The sequence below is a fragment of the Arctopsyche grandis genome, chromosome 7 (assembly GCF_051622035.1).
Source record: "Arctopsyche grandis isolate Sample6627 chromosome 7, ASM5162203v2, whole genome shotgun sequence".
Taxonomy (NCBI): Eukaryota; Metazoa; Arthropoda; class Insecta; order Trichoptera; family Hydropsychidae; genus Arctopsyche; species Arctopsyche grandis.
Genome location: NC_135361.1, coordinates 16,381,315 through 16,400,826, shown reverse-complemented (window position 1 = coordinate 16,400,826; position 19,512 = coordinate 16,381,315). Strand labels below are relative to the sequence as shown.

The following is a 19,512-nucleotide window of genomic DNA, read 5'->3' as shown; positions in this document are numbered from 1 at the left end:
TTAATATATAATTTTGTTTTTTAAACAATACAATGTTAAGTATGATTTTACCATCGGGACTGAAAGCAAGACATGTCACATATTTAGGCTTATCTCTATTTTCGAAAATTCCCATTCGCTTATACAGAGTACCCCCTTGATCAAGTGTCCAAAATGCAATATGATTTTTGCCACAGGTCACAATTTGATTCCTATCGAGAGGATGGAACTCAGCAGCCACAACGGTGTCAACAGAACACTATAAAATAATCAATCATTACATCAAGACTAAATAAATATGTATATAATTATTCAATTGGTACAATATTAACCTTAGTTTCAGTGATTTTGCTTCCTCTTTCTCCCCTCTGCCAATCCCAAACGGATATATTGTGTTCATTTCCTTGATCTACGGCACATAACAACGTTCCTCCGTCGGCACGAGAGAACGATATACAACAAACACCCCTTTCCATTTCACTCGCACCGATAACCGCGAGTGTTGCTAATGATACTGAATTCCAAATTCGAATATGGGGCTGAAATTAAAACGAAATCAATTAATAAATGATTAAAATTGAATAATTTATACTGTGAGGTAAAAAAAAAAAAAATAGTACCCTTGCATCTACTCTATCGTGACCGGCACATTGACCGGTTGCCACGACGAGTTTGTTCGGATGGATTGCCAGACATTTCACATCATCTGTATGTCCTATGTAATGTCGTTGACATTGTTCATCTACGTTGAATAAAACTACAACCGACGCTACGAAATAAACCATCTCTCCCGTCGGAAGAAGATACAGATTACTTCTGCAATCCTTTCCTCTGAAAATAAAAAAAATAAAAATAAATACCACTTCAATGTAATAAGTAACACTATTTAAAGAAAATTAAACAATTAAGTTCCCATTTGACGATCAGACGGTAAATTATCATCAGCGTACCCGCCCACAACTCGATTACAACCATTATGTAAGTAATCGCCTATATGGTACTAATACGACAGGTTCATTGAACAACGATAATTGAAATGGTTTTACAATGGATTTCCAATGTGTATTTTGATTGCATTTCATGGGAATGAGTTTTGGATTCGGATAAAATTGAATGAATAAGCACCTATAGCCGTAGACCCAATCGAGCTTGAGCTTGGTGTGGGGTGGTGGAGCAACTTTGTTCAGGTCGTAGGTATCCAAAACAGCTGAGGGAGCATGCAAGACGATGGGTCTCCCCCGCAAAAACATCCTGACTGTTCCATCGTCATCATTATACTGACACGTATGTGTGCTAGAACAAAATAAAAATAATTCAACACTATAAATCAGATACAGTTCTTAGACTAAATACATGTTTTGAATGATTGAATTAGCGTGTTCCGAATTGTAGTATGAAATTCAGTCCTTCTCGTGTTTATTTAAGACATTGAAAACACGCGATTCTATTATAGCCGAGAGACATTTGTCACACAACATGATCTCATTTCAGGAAAAAAACATACATTATTGTCAGTGTGTGATGCACGTTATGCCATTCACTAAAATGAAAAGTAAAATAAAATGCAACAAAAGTTCAAATTCACGTTTCAATGAGCGAGAAAGTATAACGACCGGCTTTCACAGTATTATCAACAGTGACACACCTTCTGCCCTACTTGATTGTTAATCTCTTGCATTGAAAGTTATATTCGTATGTGCGGCAGAATAGACTAGTGATTAGCATATATGTATATGGTCACGGGTTCATATCCCACTGGTTTCTGTTGGTCAGACCTTGGATTTATGACTCCAGGTCGATCGTTTCCTATCAGAGTTTGTCAATTTAACTGATTTTCATTGAAGCGGTTCCTACAAATTGGCAACCTTATCTATTTTCTCGCAAATCTCGAATTTTCACCAATCTCGGATTTCGCTGAATTGTATAAAATGCTGCTAATTTACAAATTCAACCATAAATATCTCTGTGGATGTTAATTGATGTCTCTATGGATGTAATTGATACATATGTATTTACTTTGTATAATAATACTTGTATCTAATGTACAATGTTTCTGGCCAGGATGGCGCATTGGGGTTACCTGTTATGCCTTCCTGGTATAAATTAAAAATAAATAAATTCGAAATACTCAAGTTAGATAATTCATTAGCTAGCCAGCAGTTTGGCTTAATGGTAGCGTATATATTTAGCACCACTGAGGTCGAAGGTTCGAGTCCTCGTCAAACTGCTGGTTAGGTTTGGGGGTTTTGTGACTCCAAATCGATCGTTTCTCTATCAGAGTTTGCCAATTTTATCTGATCATTGTTGAAACGGTTCCTGATAATTGGTATTAGATCATTTCCTGTTGTCACAAAATCTGTGTGTATAGTTTGTAAAAATTATGCACAGTAATCTGAAATCTATAGATATCTCTATAATTTAGTGTTTATTATATGTATAAAAATTGTACACAAAAATCTAAAAAAATAATCCATAGATGTCTCTATGATTATTATTTCTGTACTGATTAATTGTTATATGCTATGTATTCTGATTGTATATGTATTATTGTATTTCTGACCGTTATCGTACACTCGTCGCATTGGAGCGATCTGCAATCACGAGTGTATATTGATTTGTGAAAAAAGCAATGATTAGAATACATACGACGATCTACTTTCAAAGCGATTCGTTCCAAAGATTACACAAAATAATATATACAAACTTTTATACGAGTATATGGAATACGTGTGTGGATAATAATCTAGCGGTAAACTTGAATCAAATCAAGTACATACATATGTATACATCTGAAAATTTCAATTTACATACGAAAGATTTCTTTCTGTGAATAAAACAAACATTTTTCAGCAAAGTAATAGTCATAGTTGAAAAGTATATACCGATCGCTCATCTTGATCTTATGTCCGATTTGTCCCCTCTAGGCGAATAGAACTGGTTAATCAAACGCCAACGACCGCAACAACGAACCGGCGATACTAAACTGAGTGCCGGTGCTGATGAGACCCCACCAGTCTACCAGATGCCGTCAGAAGTAAAAAACCACCAAGGCCATGTATGCGAATTGTGCGCCGATTGAAGAAATACCATGTACGAATGAATCATACCAGATAAAAAGTGTACATTTTTGAAAAGTATTTAGGCCGATAAAAACACTATCTGTTACATTAAAGTCAAGTAGATTGCAAATGATTAAACCCAAAAAAAGTTTTGATTAGAACCCCCGAAGTATCAAGTATATGTACCTTTTATATACAAACATTTTTGATTCAATGAAAATTCTTATGAAACGACTTGATATGTATATTTTTGCAAGTAAGTTTCAACATGAACATTTATCGACATCCAATAAGATGAGGTTTAAAACGAGAAGAATATAACAAAAAAGGCCACATCCATTTTTGGGGTGGCCCTCTTGTGTGATTCCAATACTTGCACAACTGTCCCAACAATGGAACAGGTTTCGGAGAAGTTTGAACCTTGAGTTTGCTATAAACCTGAATTCAGAGTATCAAAGAGTTTAAATTTCTGTTTTAACAGACACACGAAGATTTTTAAAACGGCGAATAGTTGGCGCATATGTCTGAAGCACAACAATTAACTGTTCTTAATATTGTTATTACCGGCGCGGAAGTAAGTAACCTCGACTTTTTTTGTGAATAAATACACTTGGCTGACCAAGTATGACCGCAGTAAAAAAAGTATGTTAGCAGAGTATTATATAGATGAGACATTTTGTATTAATCTATTCAAAATATCAAGATTAAATCAAAATTTAAAAATACTTTGCTCGGTTATACAAAAATAAAGTGAAATTCTCTCAAATAGTTAGTTGTTTTTAAAAGATTATCTCTATTGATTTAATGACAATCACCAAACCCCATGATAAGGCTTGAGATAAAGTATCTATTTAAGCCACAAAGAATAAATTTACACTCTATTTATAAACGTCTACGTGTGTAATGTTGATTAAACAAGTACATGTAGATATGTATTAGAAAGATACAATTTGTTCAAATTTTTACATAAAAATCTGGTATGCACTCTAAAATAATTATGAAGTGGAACGTAATAATTATACATATTTTTAAGCGAAAAAATATAAAATTTCCTTGTAAAATTTAAATTTTAAATGCATAGATAATTTGATATATACTGAAAATAGCCAGTTTATGGAAATTCACATCGTAATATGTACATTTTCACGGTCATCTTAAGCGGAAATTCCACCGCCAAAAGGTACTATGCCTTTTAGGTACCCACAACCTAAATAGTACAATTATTTAAGTCCATCGAAAGGTCACTGTGATTTTAGATTTTTAAAATTTTCAAAGCCATGTCAACAATTAGCGGCTCGCTGAAATCATTGGTGGCGAGACCTTGTGCGTGACAATGGTTTAAAAATAACGAAGCACCCAATCGTAGTAAATTATATAAAAGTACAACAAAAAAATGTAGAATAAAGGCTTTATCTCGTGCAGAGGTATAATAATGGAAGATGAATGAACACCGGACGCCTACAAGAGGTACGAGTGGGCAATACGTTATTTAACAATTTGTTGAATGACACACGAGATCAGCCATATTATATACATATGTATATGTTGTGTAATATATTTGTATGTGCACGATGAACGCAGAGACATCTTTGCTACACCCACGCATGTTTAGATGAAAATGACCTTGCAATATAAAAACAAACAGTTGCTTTTAACCCCCTAGTTATAATAGCTAAAGGTTAATTCAATTAATTTAACAACAAAATATGTACTTCTCTAATGACGAGCTATCTTACTTATACAGTAGCTTTCATATCTACAAACAATTAAATTCTAAATTACACATGAACGAGGATTCTAATCAGGGTTTGAAGTACATACATACTATCCCCTTACTATGGATGAAGAATAATGTAGAATACATTCTACGTAAATAAATTATATTTATTAAATAATATATCAGTAGAGACACGTATTTTGGGCATTTTGCTATTAATGCTAAAATTCGGAATAGATGCTAAATTCGTAAAATATGCGAATAGATGCTAAAATAACAAACAAAAGTGAAATTTGCATAAAATTTATAAAATTAATAGACAATTTAGAAGGGTCTTCCTATCCCTTTGCCCATTTATTATGTGAAGAAATTGAGGGGATAAAACAGAGCTTGCAGTTTACCATAGACGGTATTTTTCCTGTCGAAATTAAGCAACTGCCTTTGTCTACTACTGAAAATAGTAGACAAAAGTGTGGATGCTGAAAGGTATTTTAGTAAATACAATATAATTGTTACCGATCGTCGCACAAATCTCAAAAAGTAATCTGTAGAAATATGCTCCATGTTGAGTTTTAATAAATTTGAATTGGTATTATATTTTTATATTCATATTTTTTGTCTTTGTATTTAATATTCATGTTTTTTTCGTTGAAATTTTAATTCCAAAACATTTTTTAATTTTTCATTTATTTTTTAATTGTTATGTTGTCTTTAAATTGTATATATGTATATTAATTTTATTAAAATTCATCGAAATTTTTTATTATTTAAAATTAAACTCAAAATAGATGCCCAAAATAAGTGTCTCTATATATCAGTCATATACGATATTTGATGATTATGTATGCAATATTTGGCAACAATTTTGATCTAAATGTAATTTAATTTTTACCAAAACAGCAAAAATTATCAACCATCCACTATAATAAACATGTGCTGAATAATAATTCCATGGAAATAACAATTGAGTATAATTTAGTCGGTGGAATAACAATCTGTATGCACTTTGTGTCAGAGCAATTGTGCAATCATCCTTTCTGGTATAATGCGCGTTATAAAAAAACCTTTTTTTTCTATGCTGAGTATGTTTCACTTTCAAATATGAATTATACATAATTGATTGAAAATGATTGGTGATGAAACAATGTTCTATTTATGTTTCATATGATATAAAGTTATTACATGACATTTTTATGTATTTAAAAAGCGATAACAAATCTATATATTATATAGCGTTAAATAATGACAGTAAAATTGTATAGAAAAAAACAACAGTGCAAACATTCTACAAATCATGTATTAAATGTCAAGTTCGTGCAGTGTTTGTATGGTGTTTATTGAATTAGAAGTAGTTATATAAATTCAATGTGTGGTTGGTTATATGAAATCAAGCAAAAACACACAAATATGAATCATAAATTTGAATGACTTACCCGTGTTTTAAAGTCGGACCATTTTGTGAGGGCTTGGAATATAAATTCAACAGGGACTTTGTGGAAAATCTACAATGCAAACAAAGAAACAACAAGAAAAAGAATACTTAGTGATAATAAAAAAATAAAAAAAATGAAAACTAGTTTAAACTTCGTATAAAAATTATATAAAATATCAATTAATAGTAAAAAATGAGAATTTTTAATACATCTATATACTGTACATACCTTAATAGAATTTAAAAAAATAATTATTAATTTTATTGTATAATAAATAAGTTGTTTTGTATAAAATAAAAAAATATTATAAATTAAAATACCCTGATCAATATTTTAAATATTAAATATATGTACGTATGCAAAAATCTTTAAAACGAAATTTTGAAATATATAATATTATAATATAAAATTAAAAGTGTGTAGTTAACATTAAGTTTCATGCATATTGTTAAAAAAAAATCATGCATGTAAATAAAAATCCATCAAAGATTAGATTCGAAAGAACAAAACGTGCAAAAGCATACTATGCATTAGAAAACATGTCGGCAGTACCTATTATTTGCTATGCCACCTTGGGGAGCATTGAAATCGCCGGTGGAGCTCCATCGTTTCGTGAGATTACCGGACCCGGGTGAGATTCCTCCTCCAAAATTACTTTGATTACTCGATGTTGAATTATTTCTAGATCTAAAAACAAAACAATAAATAAGTTACATTAATAAAAACACAACAAACGTGACGTTCAGCAATCAAAATACAAGATATTCAACACACCCGAGGAGGCCTACATAAGCGTATTATAGAGATACTAAAAAGTATGCTAAATGAGATGTGATAGTGCAATATCTAATACATTACATGTGTATATATACAACTACTAGCTGTTTTGTATATATTCTTTATATAAGCTGTTGTAATTGAAAATGGCATACATACGTCCACATTTCTTCAATTCGAGAAATATCTTGCAAAACACTAAATATAATGTTTTGCGTTTAACAATATTTAAAAATAGTGGTGGAATATATGTACGTATATACTGCTTTTTCCAAATTCAAGACATATCGAATTAAAATAAGTGATGACAATTTATGAATTAAGTCAAACGGAAATAGTGCTTTTGGAACTGAAAATTGGACTTCCGCCACTTATAAATATAATCGTTTGTTTGGTTCGTAGAATCCGTGACGTTCAATTTAATATAATAAACAAATGAATATTCAAATAAATTTAAATAAAATAAAACTATTCAAACAAATTTAATCAAATGTTTACTATTAGATTAGCCATGTTTAAGCGGTTTATATTACAAATACTGAGCGAAGCCGGGTAGAACCACTAGTGGTATTATATTTAATGAACTTCTTTGATGCAGATTGTAAAATACAATTGGAATCGAAGCGTATTAGTTATACTATACATATGTACATGTAAAAAAAAGTAAAAAGCAAAACCAAAAAAGGTGTAGAAAATATGTAGACATCTCTGGGTTGAAAAAAAAAAATATAAAACATAAAGTGAATGATTTAATGAATATGAATGATTCAAGTGGACAATACATACAACCTATGTGCAGATAATTGTGGTTGTGGTGTGGCACGTGGTGACGGGGAAGGGGCTGGACTCAAACTAGAAGAACTATTTGGACTTTCTGACTGTAGCGAACCCGTCGACTGATAATGAACACCTCGTCTGAAATTAAAATAATCTATATTAATTCAACAGTGCTAACATTCTTAAGTATAACAGCAAATGTAATAGCTATGAATCAAATTCGAAATTCAAAACAATGATTACCTCTGGGTTAAAGCTGAATTATTAGGCATTCCGTGCACGGTTGTTCTTCTCGACGAATCTCTATTTACATGAGATGTACTATCCGGCGATCTGTACGCCGGCTGTTTAATTCGTAAGTCTTTACTTTGTGACGGGGTGGTAGCTGAAATGTGTAAATGAGCAAAAAATATGAGTTTTCTATTAGCCGTTGACAATTTTTGATTGAAAAGTCTGAACACTTACATCTGGTAGGTGTGTTCGGCGTGTGAGTTCCATTTCTGGACGTTTCTAATTGTGATAATCTTCGGAGAGCATCAGCTAAAGACGATCTCAAGCACAGGAGCTGCTCACCCTGTTCCAGAGACCGTCGCTCCAGCGCTCCGACCCTCGCTGCAAGACCGCCACCTTCAGCCTCGAGCATTTCATCTGAAACACAACAACATTTGTCAGAACATATGGCGATTTATTGTTTTTATCGCACAATAAACATGTTTATATAATTTTAAGATTAGAGTACAATAATAATCCAAATAGATTTATAACAATTATATACCGAGATAATTTGATAATATCAAATAGTTGAAGAGAACTGTAATGCTTTAATGCGTTAATGATAATAATTTTAATTAAATTTAACCCAATTTTTTTCAATATATCGATGGATTGATGCACAGACATTGTATGTCCATTTTTTTTTTTTTAAATTTATACCAGGAAGGCCTAACAGGTAACCCCAATGCGCCTTCCTGGCCAGAATCATTGTACATTTGATACACGTAATTATTTACAAAGTAAATACATATCAATTAACATCCACAGAGACATACATATATGGTCAAATTTGTAAATTTGCAGCATTTTATACAATTTAGCGAATTTTACGAGAAAATGGGTAAAGTTGCCAATTTGATGGAACCGTTTCAATAAAAATCATATAAAAAGGCAAACTCTGATAGGAAAAGATTGATCTGGAGTCACAAATCTAAGGTCTGGCCAGCAGAAACCAGTCGAATTTGAACCCGTGACCACTTTGTTCATAGCATTATATGCTACCACTAGTCTATTCTGCTGGTTTTGAATTTGTATCGAATTTTAAGTGTGTATCGAATTATAAGGTATAATATTTTAATGAACAATTTAGGGTTTTTCCTTCAATTATATGTAGGTACATATGTACATATATCATATAAATTAACTTGAAAGGAAAAACCGGAATTATTCCAGCATCTACAAACCTAAAATTCGATACAAATTCAAAAATGGACATATAATATCTGTGCACCAAATCATCGATATAATCTATTTGAATTGATTTATGCATGTATTATAAAATTAAGGGGGTGGGGATTGATGTAAATATTTTGTAGGTGTATTTTAATTATATTATAATGTAGGAAAAATTCAAAAAATCTGATGTTAAAAAATCTTACATATAGAGCACTGATTATACACCATAGTTAATTACACACACGGTGGCGTCTGTCGTATTCGAGCGATACTTGAACGCGTACACGGAAAGAGTTGACGAGCGCCACCGCGTCAGTAATTCACTATGATATTTATTACGTACACATCTTTTTATTCAAGTGAACACTTTGTAACGTTTGTTTATATAAACTCATCTCACACACGTAACAATTTCATTTTTATTCGCCATACATATCGTATGCATAGGTATATATTTTCAATTATTTTCACAAAGGGTGGTTAAACAGCACGTATCTATATAATCGTATTTTCATCGATTGATTTGACAAGTGGCATATATATTCGTTATAATCTGTTTGTACGCGTCACAAAAACGTCAAAGCGATGTGCACGAAGTGACGACGCCATTTGTCCTGATACGTAGCGGGAGGCTGTGGAAATTCGTACGCATTTTTATCGCAAGTAAACAGAGAGAAAAGCCGGAAAATTTTTACAACAATATGATAAATTCTAATCCGAAAACGCTCTATTGTTGATTTCCAGTGAAAACGGGCGGAAAAATGGACGTTTCATTTGCGGAAATGCGATTTGAATCAACGAAATTTGTATCAAAGGTCGGAAATTACAGTCTGACTAGAGAACCATTATGAAACATCACAAAATCACACGATTCAAATAATTTATTTCATTCATTGTAATTATAAACTTCATTGCCGATTCATTGCTATTTATTTATCAGATAAATTCCCGCGTTTTTGCATTCGATATTATGCAGGTTTGGACGGTGTGCGTCTTTTAAGGCGTTGATAAGATAACCGTGAAAATTTTTCTCGCGAAAATATCAAAGGTCACGCGAAATTCCGGTTCCACAGCGTTTGGTCTAAGCGAGACAGATTTTTGCGCATATTCAACAAGTGAGATAAAAATGTGTAACAACGCGAAATCTCCAGTAAAAACTTACGCCAGGCTGCATAGACGTCTCCCATAGTGTCTGGTGGACTTCCTTGCGAAGGGGATGGATCTCCACTTGCGATCGAACCACTCGAACTACCCCCGTTCATTTTTGTTCAGCTTATTATATTAGAACCGAGCCGAAATATTTTTTATTAAATTTGTACTTTTTTATAATATGACTAGAGTTTTTTTTTAATTATAATCACACATTGTTTTATTGGTCACACTTTAAATACGTTTATATCACAGTTTAGTCTTCTTCCTATTGTATTATTATTTAAAAATATAAAAAAAAACTTTGAACTTGCATAACAAGTCGTCTATGTATATTGTTGTTTAATTTAACTTTATATACGTGTGCGCTATTTTCAATATAATATTGTAATGATTTGAAATACGATATTATACCCGTTAAATGTATTTAAAACGATTAAAATATTTTATCTGTGAATTTTTGAGTGATTAGATGTACCTATAGATACGTGTTTGCTGATTAATAGTGTGGCAACACTTTAATAAGATGCCAACATAATAATCCCCCTGGAAAATGTTCGATAAGCAGTTTCGCACATTCTTAGAAAATATAGACACAACATTCTTAATATCTTACACATAATTACAAAAAAACAAACGATTTTGATATTATTTTTTGAATAAAAGCCTGAAGTAACGTATATATTCCATTTTATTCAGGACATTTCCTTTCAATTATATATTTTTTATAATCATATTCAATGTATGGAACGCTGTATGCTCGGCATAACGAGGAGAGATAGGAAATGGAATACGTGGGTGTGAATCAGTGGCGTGTCGAGGGTAAATGGCACTCTTGGCAAGCCTATTTTTTTGCCCCCCCCCCCTCATTTTGTAATGTTTATCGAATTATAAAATTTTCCATGAAACTAACACATCATACATATTATACACGTTATTTTATGACTAAATAAATGATTTTGATTTTTAAATGTAAGTATGTATGTAAATATATCTTAAAATACACGAAATTACGAGAATTAGCGTTTAATAATGTTTTCGAGCATTTAGACACAAAATATATATGTAAATAAATGTAAGTATTGTCTTAAATGCATCTTCCGTATTTACAGTCGGGCTCAAATCCCAGAAAAACTACATGTTCGATGACGAATTACGAAAAACATCCGTAAACATTAATGTTTTTTGGAGAATTTTATAGACAAATTCATATTGTTGAAGGTTTTTTGAAATAAAGCTAAATTACTATAAAATATGACAAGACAATAAATATTTATTTTTGCCCAAAGCTGATGCGCCCGGGGCATTGCAACCCCCTGCTTACGTCACAAGTATGACAAGAACATTGGATAAATCGTCAGTATACTGGTAGAAAGCTTTAAGTCAAAATACAATTCAAATTCAATAACAAATTCAAACATCGAATTTTTGACATAAAGTTTTCTGCCATTATACCGACGATATGTAGTGGAGAGAGTGAAGAGATTGAAATGGCAATGGGTGGGTCACAAAGCCAGAAGGAAGGACGAAAGGTGGGTAAAATAAGTGTTAGAATGGTGCTCAAAGAATTTAAAAACGTGAAAGAAAGGCTCCAAGGAAGATGAGTAGACTAAATTAGGAAAATGTGTGGGGTGAGATGGATGAGAGTTGCGCAAAACAGAGAAGTATGGAAGCGTATTGTAGAAGCCATCATCCAGCAGTGTATGGTGAATGATGATATTGATATTATCGGTACTGTAACGTAGATATTAGGTAATTGGTGCTCGTCAACCACTGGTTTGCTAGCGCTGATCATCTGATATCGCGTTCATGCCAAAAAGGCCTCACCTTATGTATAAACAGTATTCAACAACCAATAAGGTCTCGCAACCCATCGACCAATGATCTATCTGTGTTGAGAGAGTACACGCTGGGTACAAATATTAGGCAGTTTTGATTCGCGCTTCATACGGAGCTAGCAGGCCGACGGATCAAGAACAGGAAACTACATCTACTATACTATTTCTACATTTTTCATTCCGATTTTGGAAGCCCCTCTACACGTCCACGCTGCAGTATTATAATATAATGGGTTTAAATGAATTTCAATGGTTCAATTACTCTTTATAAATTGAATTTGTAGGCGTGCCTACATATGTATGTAGATAAAAATGTTCAATTACAATATAAACATAAATTTCATTAAGAAAATTAATATATAATATATAAATAAAAAAATGATTAAATTCCAAAACAAATTAAACTTTCACTGGGCACACATGTCACGAAAGTTATGCACGTTTCGTGACTAACGTTCTCCATACAATTAGTGTTACGCGTTTGACCTCAAAGCCGTGAACCTTATACCAGTTTTGAAAGCACGTACAAATTCAATACATAAACATTCTATTTTTAGCAAAGCATGTTTTCAAACTTTCATCCATACGGAACTCTAGCTATTCAAACCAGACCTACTTTAAATTCAGCAGCCTTCAAAAAAAAAAATCCCCTTGAAAAAGGATCTAAGCAAAAATAGCACAGGGGTCGTGTGCATCAGACGGAAAATGGAACATTGAAGTTAATACCTGCTTTACGCTAATCGAATTTGCAACACTCGTACGAACAGCTAGCAAGTATAGTCAATTAAAATAATAAAGTTGCAACGGTAGTTAAATAAAAATATTAATTTATTTGGCGAATGATTAGGACTTTGCGCACAGACAGGCCAATTAGCATATCCTGGCTAATCGATTGTCACGAAATGTTTACAGCATTTCGTGGTATGTATTGTGGTATATACATATGTACATACATATATAGTATATACGACCTTCCACTCCTTAAATAATAGCGTAAACTGCACTAGAATTAAGGTGGAGTTAACGTTTATATCCGCTAACGGCGAAACAATACAATTAGATTGGTCTGTGCTGGTATTAAGCACGTATTGGATATTGACGAGGTCTATAATCGATTCACACACGTGATTGTTACACGTGGTAGGCATTTATGTGTACATAAAAGTATGCATATATACAGCGTGCAAATCAATACGAAAGCAAAATCGTAGAAATCTTGATGCAGTCTACTCATAAATGCGTATTATATTATTGTTTGGCGCTCGTTAAGGTAGTAAATTAATTATAAAGTAAGTTCAGTTTACGAATACAGCGTTTTGCTTTCGCTTTTATGCCGTAAATGGACGGAGGAGAGTTTTGTTCGGTGAATTAATTACTAAAAGCGAAAATTTATAATGGATTATACCGCTCGATGTTTATTGGACAGTTTCAGGCTTAGTCGAGTTTGAATAAATCGACTTAAATAAATTAAAGCAGAAGATTTGACGCAACGATAAAAGGGCAGAGACGGAACTTTTCCGCCATTTATCAAATTGAAGGCTATGTAATTAACGAAGCATAAATAAAACTAACTGAAATTACCTGACATGAAATAAATTTCGGAAGTTTTCAGAAACATTTTCAGATTGCATGATATTAAAAATATTTTTTTAGAATAGATTTTTCCATTGATCACACTTTACATAGCTACAAACACATACATACACACAAACATTAAATTTATTTAATAATAAACAACATGAAAGATCATCCATTAAAGTGATACAATGAAAATCTTAAACACTTATTACAATATAAATAATCTTAATATCAAAAGTAATGTGTCATATAAAGTTCATATTAAGTACATAACAAGAGGCTTTTTAAAATTTAAATAAATCAATATATGTACATATAGAAAATTAATAAAAATTGTATGATACGTAGAAATACATGTACTGTTTGAATACGATGTATTATATGACCAATTCAGATTATAGGAATTGATTGTGCAAAGTTTCGTGTCATTGAACATTATATAATGTCATCAATAAATCATCGATTAAAATTACAAACGATATTCATAGGGAGTATGTCAAAGAAAACAACATAAATCCGCATAGTGTTAACGCTGATCGTACGTCATTTCCCGGTCGGAAAAGCAAATGTCAGCATTTTTCCGGAACGATTGGGCGATTCGGTAGTGTATGTTGTTGGAATGGGTCGTTGTCGTTTCGCGAAATATCAAAAATATTTAAGGGTTGTATTTTGGCCGGTTCGCTAGTGCGAAAAATGGCGCCTGGCGTCTTGCGGCGATGGCGCCGGGCGCCTGACTGAATTATCAATCGTATGGGGGCGCCGCGCCGGCGCCTACGCCCTCTTACCCCCGATCTTCATCCCCCTGGACTACGATTCGGGGTTGTTATTGCTAACTTGAACCCCACCGATCCGATCAGGGACCCAAAGGTCGACTGAACCAGATTCCGAGTGTGGAAAAGTTCAACGAACCGATGTTCACATGCTATTTTTCCACCTGTGTACATTTTCGAGATAACTAGGGTCAAAGCCAGTGTCGTAACCGTGCAGCTTTTTATAAAGCCAGATCAAGGATTCGATTTTTAGCCCTTCATTTTTTTTTTTTTGGGAAAAATAATAAAATATATTTTTTCAATCGATTGTGATTATCATTTAACTAGTGTTATACCCGATGACATATAATCGCATGGGTGTTGGCATATTAAATCATTGTCGAATTGGTCGAATTTTTTTGAAATACCTTTTAAATATAGGTTGTGGTTATTTGCACGTACTATATCTGCGAATTATTGGCTATTTGCAGGTACTATATCTGCGACAGGCGCAAAGCTTTCTGCGCATCCACGTGAACTTATAATCCGATTAAAATTTCTTACATTTAATGTATGCTAGACTTGTTTAATCAATCGTTCATTATACATGAGGCAAATAAATTTCGCACATTATTATAATAGATTTATATCATTTAGCTAGCTCGCGGCTTGTACTTGTATGTACATAGGTATTATACGTTGTATATGATAATAATTTTCTATGATAATATATTTTTTTATAATATTATAGTACGGCGATTGTTATCTCAGACAGACACACAGACAGAATAGCGATATTATATATATATATATATATATATATATATATATATATATATATATATATATATATATGATTATATGCATTTGTTATTATAGGCAAGTCTTACATAAATTTTTTTCGCAAGAAAACGAAAAAAAAGTAAGAAGGGAAATGAAAAATAATGAATTGTACAAAAGCATTGAGCAGAATGAAAAGCCCTCTAGCATTTTTATTATTCACTTATTTTTTCCATTTATTTCTTACGCTTTTTTTCTGAACCGGGTTCATAGAAGGGTTGACTGTATTGTTAATTCTCAATTGGCATGTTTTCTTAATGTAAGCCAAACCACTCGGGTCCATTAGCTATGCGGTCTACTCAATTCGTATATGTATATTATTTTTTTTATTTTTATTATTTTTATTTTACATATATACCAGGAAGGCCTTACAGGTAAATCCCAATGCGCCTTCCTGGCCAATTACAAATACAAATGCAGCATTTTTATTATAAGTCGTTGAATTGCGAGACACTGAAAAAACTCGCAAATTAACGAGACATCTATGAATTGTACATAAATTTTTATTGTACATCAATCAAATTTCAAATAATGGTGACATAGTAGGTAGGAAGGATTTTTAGCCAATTTTTTTTTCCGGGAACCGTTTCAACAATGAAATCAGAGAAAATTGGCAAACTCTGATAGGAAACGATCAACCTGGAGTCACAAGTCCAGGTCTGACCAACAGCATACTCTGAAAAATTCATTTTCATTCAGGGATTGAACCCGGCACCTTCTTGACGGTAAGCAGAAGCTTAACGTCCGAGCTATGCTGCTGGCTATGTATATGTGAAATTTAAAAAAAAAACTTATATCGTTACATAGTTATAATAGATATCATTATTAATATTAGATTAAATTAAAATAATGGAAAGACTGGACAAATATGGGAATAGCGAGACGAGAGTTAAAAAAATCTAATTTTTTTCGAAAACTTTTATAATACGCTTAAATTTAATTTTTAAATTAAGCTGCGAGTTTCATCGACCTGGATGTGCAAATGACGCTTTACATACATATATGTATATATTTGAATCTTTGCTATGTATATGGCCAGTAGCAGTATAACAGGAGGGGGGGGGGGGGGGGCGACGAGGTATTAACATCAGTTTTGGGAACGCCGCGAAGGCAAAATACAAAATTATCATATATTGTAGTAACTTATGTAAGTTCATTTCGAAAAGTGCAATGTGAGTGGGTTATGAAATTTACCAAAAATAAAATATAAATGCAAAAAAGCGTGCACCGGACGCCATTTACCCTTGATATACCATTGTATGTATGTATGTAGATATATAGTTAATGTTTTCATTTATGAACTCGTGTTTCCATTTTTTCGACTGTTTCCATTTATTAACTTTGAGATTTTTTATCGATATAATTGCCCCGTTTTTCGTCTTGAACTCACATGTTGTGCCTGTCTGTTTAAGTATTGTTGAACATTATTATATCTTGTATCTGCGTAATGGTATGTATGATATACACATGATTGAAAATGAAAAATTTAATATGAATCGTTGAAATATTTTCACAAAAAGTGGAGTGATGATGCGTTATGGAGGCTTTTTTCAAAGCAACATCATTTCATTCACTCGAGAACGAAATAAATCTTTGAGTGCTTGTATTGCGCATACCGCAAGTTTTCCCTCGCGCGAGTTTTTCTTTAGAACGTGTCCCGCATTTTCCGGGCTTCAAATAGCAAAAAAAAAAGTTGCTTGCTTTGCGGTGTTTCAACAAATATCAAAATTGTATAAATTGCGAAAACACATTGAAATATTTTGATAACAACGTTGGAATGTTGAATACTCGGTATTTTAAGCAAATTTTGATTGTTCTTCGCTTCATATAAATGTTTCAATTTAGTTATCAAAAACAAAAAAAAATGATAAAACATTTCCGACAAAACACAAATACTCAAGTAGCTTTCCTCAATGAAATTCGATCTAATTTTATACACACCATTATTTTACAAAGGTCAAAAGCTATTTTCTGCAATATAAAGATAGAACCAATATTAAATTTGTGAATAAAATTAATTTAGAAAAAAAAAAATTAATTTGGGCAAAAATAGAATAGAGTGGAGCTCGAAATATCCCGATACTGAAGAGTCGAAGTGGACCATTGAAAAGTTGACTTTGCTCTTGTATGTGCGTAAGTATCATTACACGACAGAAATTTCGAGTATATTTTTATAAAGAGTCAGCAAGTCTGAAATTCTCTTTAAAAACGAATCCTGCCACGTTGATTGTTTATTTTTAGATAGAAAATGTTTACATTAGAGATGGATTTTGCGGGAGTAACTTCACCCAGAAATATAATATGGTCATTGTGTGTTTTACAAAGTGATATAATGTACGTGACAGAGTGTATGTAATCCGATGAATTCGGATGGACCACATGAGCGAATATATGTATGTATGTATGCATAATATGTTGGCATTTCAAAAATGTCCTAATGGAGCCGGATTGCATTGCTGTGACATGTAATCTAAGCGAGATGTGGAAAACAATCTCAAGTTTCAATTGAATACATGTGTGCTTATTGTTGACTGTTGGTACATATACAGTTGATTTATGTAATGTGAGATATCGGATATGACCAAACTTTAACTGCATATAATATTGTTGTAAATTTGTGAATAGGTATATTAATGTATGTATGTATATGTATATATTTTTTTGTATGTTGAAAAATCAATATTTTTAATGCGTCATGTACGTAATGGAAAATCGAAGTTTATCATATGAATATTTTCGTCGACAGGGGTTTGTAAACCGTTAGAAATACAAAGGGTAGGGGTTGATTTTTTTAAAGGGGAGTTTTAAGTTAAAGTATAACGTGGGACCGGGGCAGGTGTTTTATTATATCCTAAACGGCAGGTGAGCTTACAATTTCAACGCTTGAAGTATATTCACAAAGGAAGGTTTAAAACGAACGGTATATATTATAAAATACAATAGGATAATTCTAAAAGTTCTGTACTTTAGATTAATATTTTTATTATGCATGTACATATGTACTCACGTTTATCAAGGATTTGAATTTAATAAAATACTCTATTATAATTTAAATTCATTTATTAAAAGAATGCGTTTCAATAAAACTAAGAACATCTCATTCATTGGATCTAATATCGCAATTCTTCAAAATTTGGTTGTATTATAGTCTAACGGCTCACGAATTTATAAAGCATATGAAATTATGGTTGATACCGTCGCGATGATATAAAAATGTCCTATGCAGTCAAAAAGTTATATATGTAATCCAAACTGAATGAATATACAAAATAACGCTGAATGTTATCGTATACATTAATTTTCTATACAATACATTTATGTACATATGTATAAAGGTTCGTTTACACTAGTACAGCTATGGACAGTCAATACGGACGTATTCATATGTTCCGTAATGTGTACGTAACGCACCGAAACAACAGTCAACCGGCACGATCTATTCATATTATACAGCAGTATGTACATGTCACCGAAACGTATCAAACGGCACCGGATTTCTTTGTTTACTATGGAAATATTTACGCTTTGTGTGACGTCATAGTGGCGAATTCACCCGTGCTAACGATATTAACTTTCAATGTGCATATGAATATTATCGGAAACGTCATATTATGACAATATTGACTCGACGATACGACGCAAGCAATATTGCGCCGTATAATCGCGCTTTGTAATGTATATGTAAGCTGATTTTGCCTTGCGATCGTCCAAAACAAGTATGAACGTGCCACAAACAGGCAGTGCTGTATAGTATGAATGGAAGTAGTCATTTTCGTGCAGTTCTGTGCCGTGCTGTTGACGTGCAGTGCTGGATAGATTAAACGAACCTTAATATGTATGAATGTATATGTTGTTCATTGCAATGGCCTCTGCAGCAGCAAACTCTAATATCAATTCGTATTGGTCGAAAAGCTTAAATATTTTATTGCTATTGGTCAGAAATATTAATATTGTAAATCGCCATTAAATGAAATATATTTATGTATATGTATGTAGTGTGTAGCGTTGATTTAATGATACGTATGGGTTATATTTATTATAGAAGTCAAGTTTAAGTTTGCACATTGAATCACAAGCAGAGGTTTCCGGATATTTCGCCAAACTTTCCGTTGTGTAATTTTTAGCACATAAAAGGTGTGTATGTATGTAAGTGGAGATGGATTCGTG

At 32.5% G+C, this 19,512-nt stretch overlaps 1 protein-coding gene across 3 annotated transcripts in view; it reads right to left on the bottom strand.

Annotated features, from left to right (window-relative positions):
• Window positions 1–19,512, bottom strand: part of LOC143914592 (echinoderm microtubule-associated protein-like 2) — a 70,239-nt gene that overhangs the window by 4,697 nt on the left and 46,030 nt on the right. For 2 of the 3 annotated variants that reach the window (XM_077434859.1, XM_077434860.1), the window contains 9 exons: window positions 8,208–8,390; window positions 7,986–8,127; window positions 7,755–7,880; window positions 6,741–6,875; window positions 6,189–6,257; window positions 1,105–1,272; window positions 600–810; window positions 312–518; window positions 52–238 (listed from right to left, as the gene is read on the bottom strand). In XM_077434859.1, the coding sequence (XP_077290985.1) occupies window positions 52–238; window positions 312–518; window positions 600–810; window positions 1,105–1,272; window positions 6,189–6,257; window positions 6,741–6,875; window positions 7,755–7,880; window positions 7,986–8,127; window positions 8,208–8,390 (1,428 nt within the window). Of the gene's footprint in view, window positions 1–51; window positions 239–311; window positions 519–599; window positions 811–1,104; window positions 1,273–6,188; window positions 6,258–6,740; window positions 6,876–7,751; window positions 7,881–7,985; window positions 8,128–8,207; window positions 8,391–19,512 lie in introns of all 3 variants that reach the window. The other variant, XM_077434858.1, reaches the window with a different exon arrangement.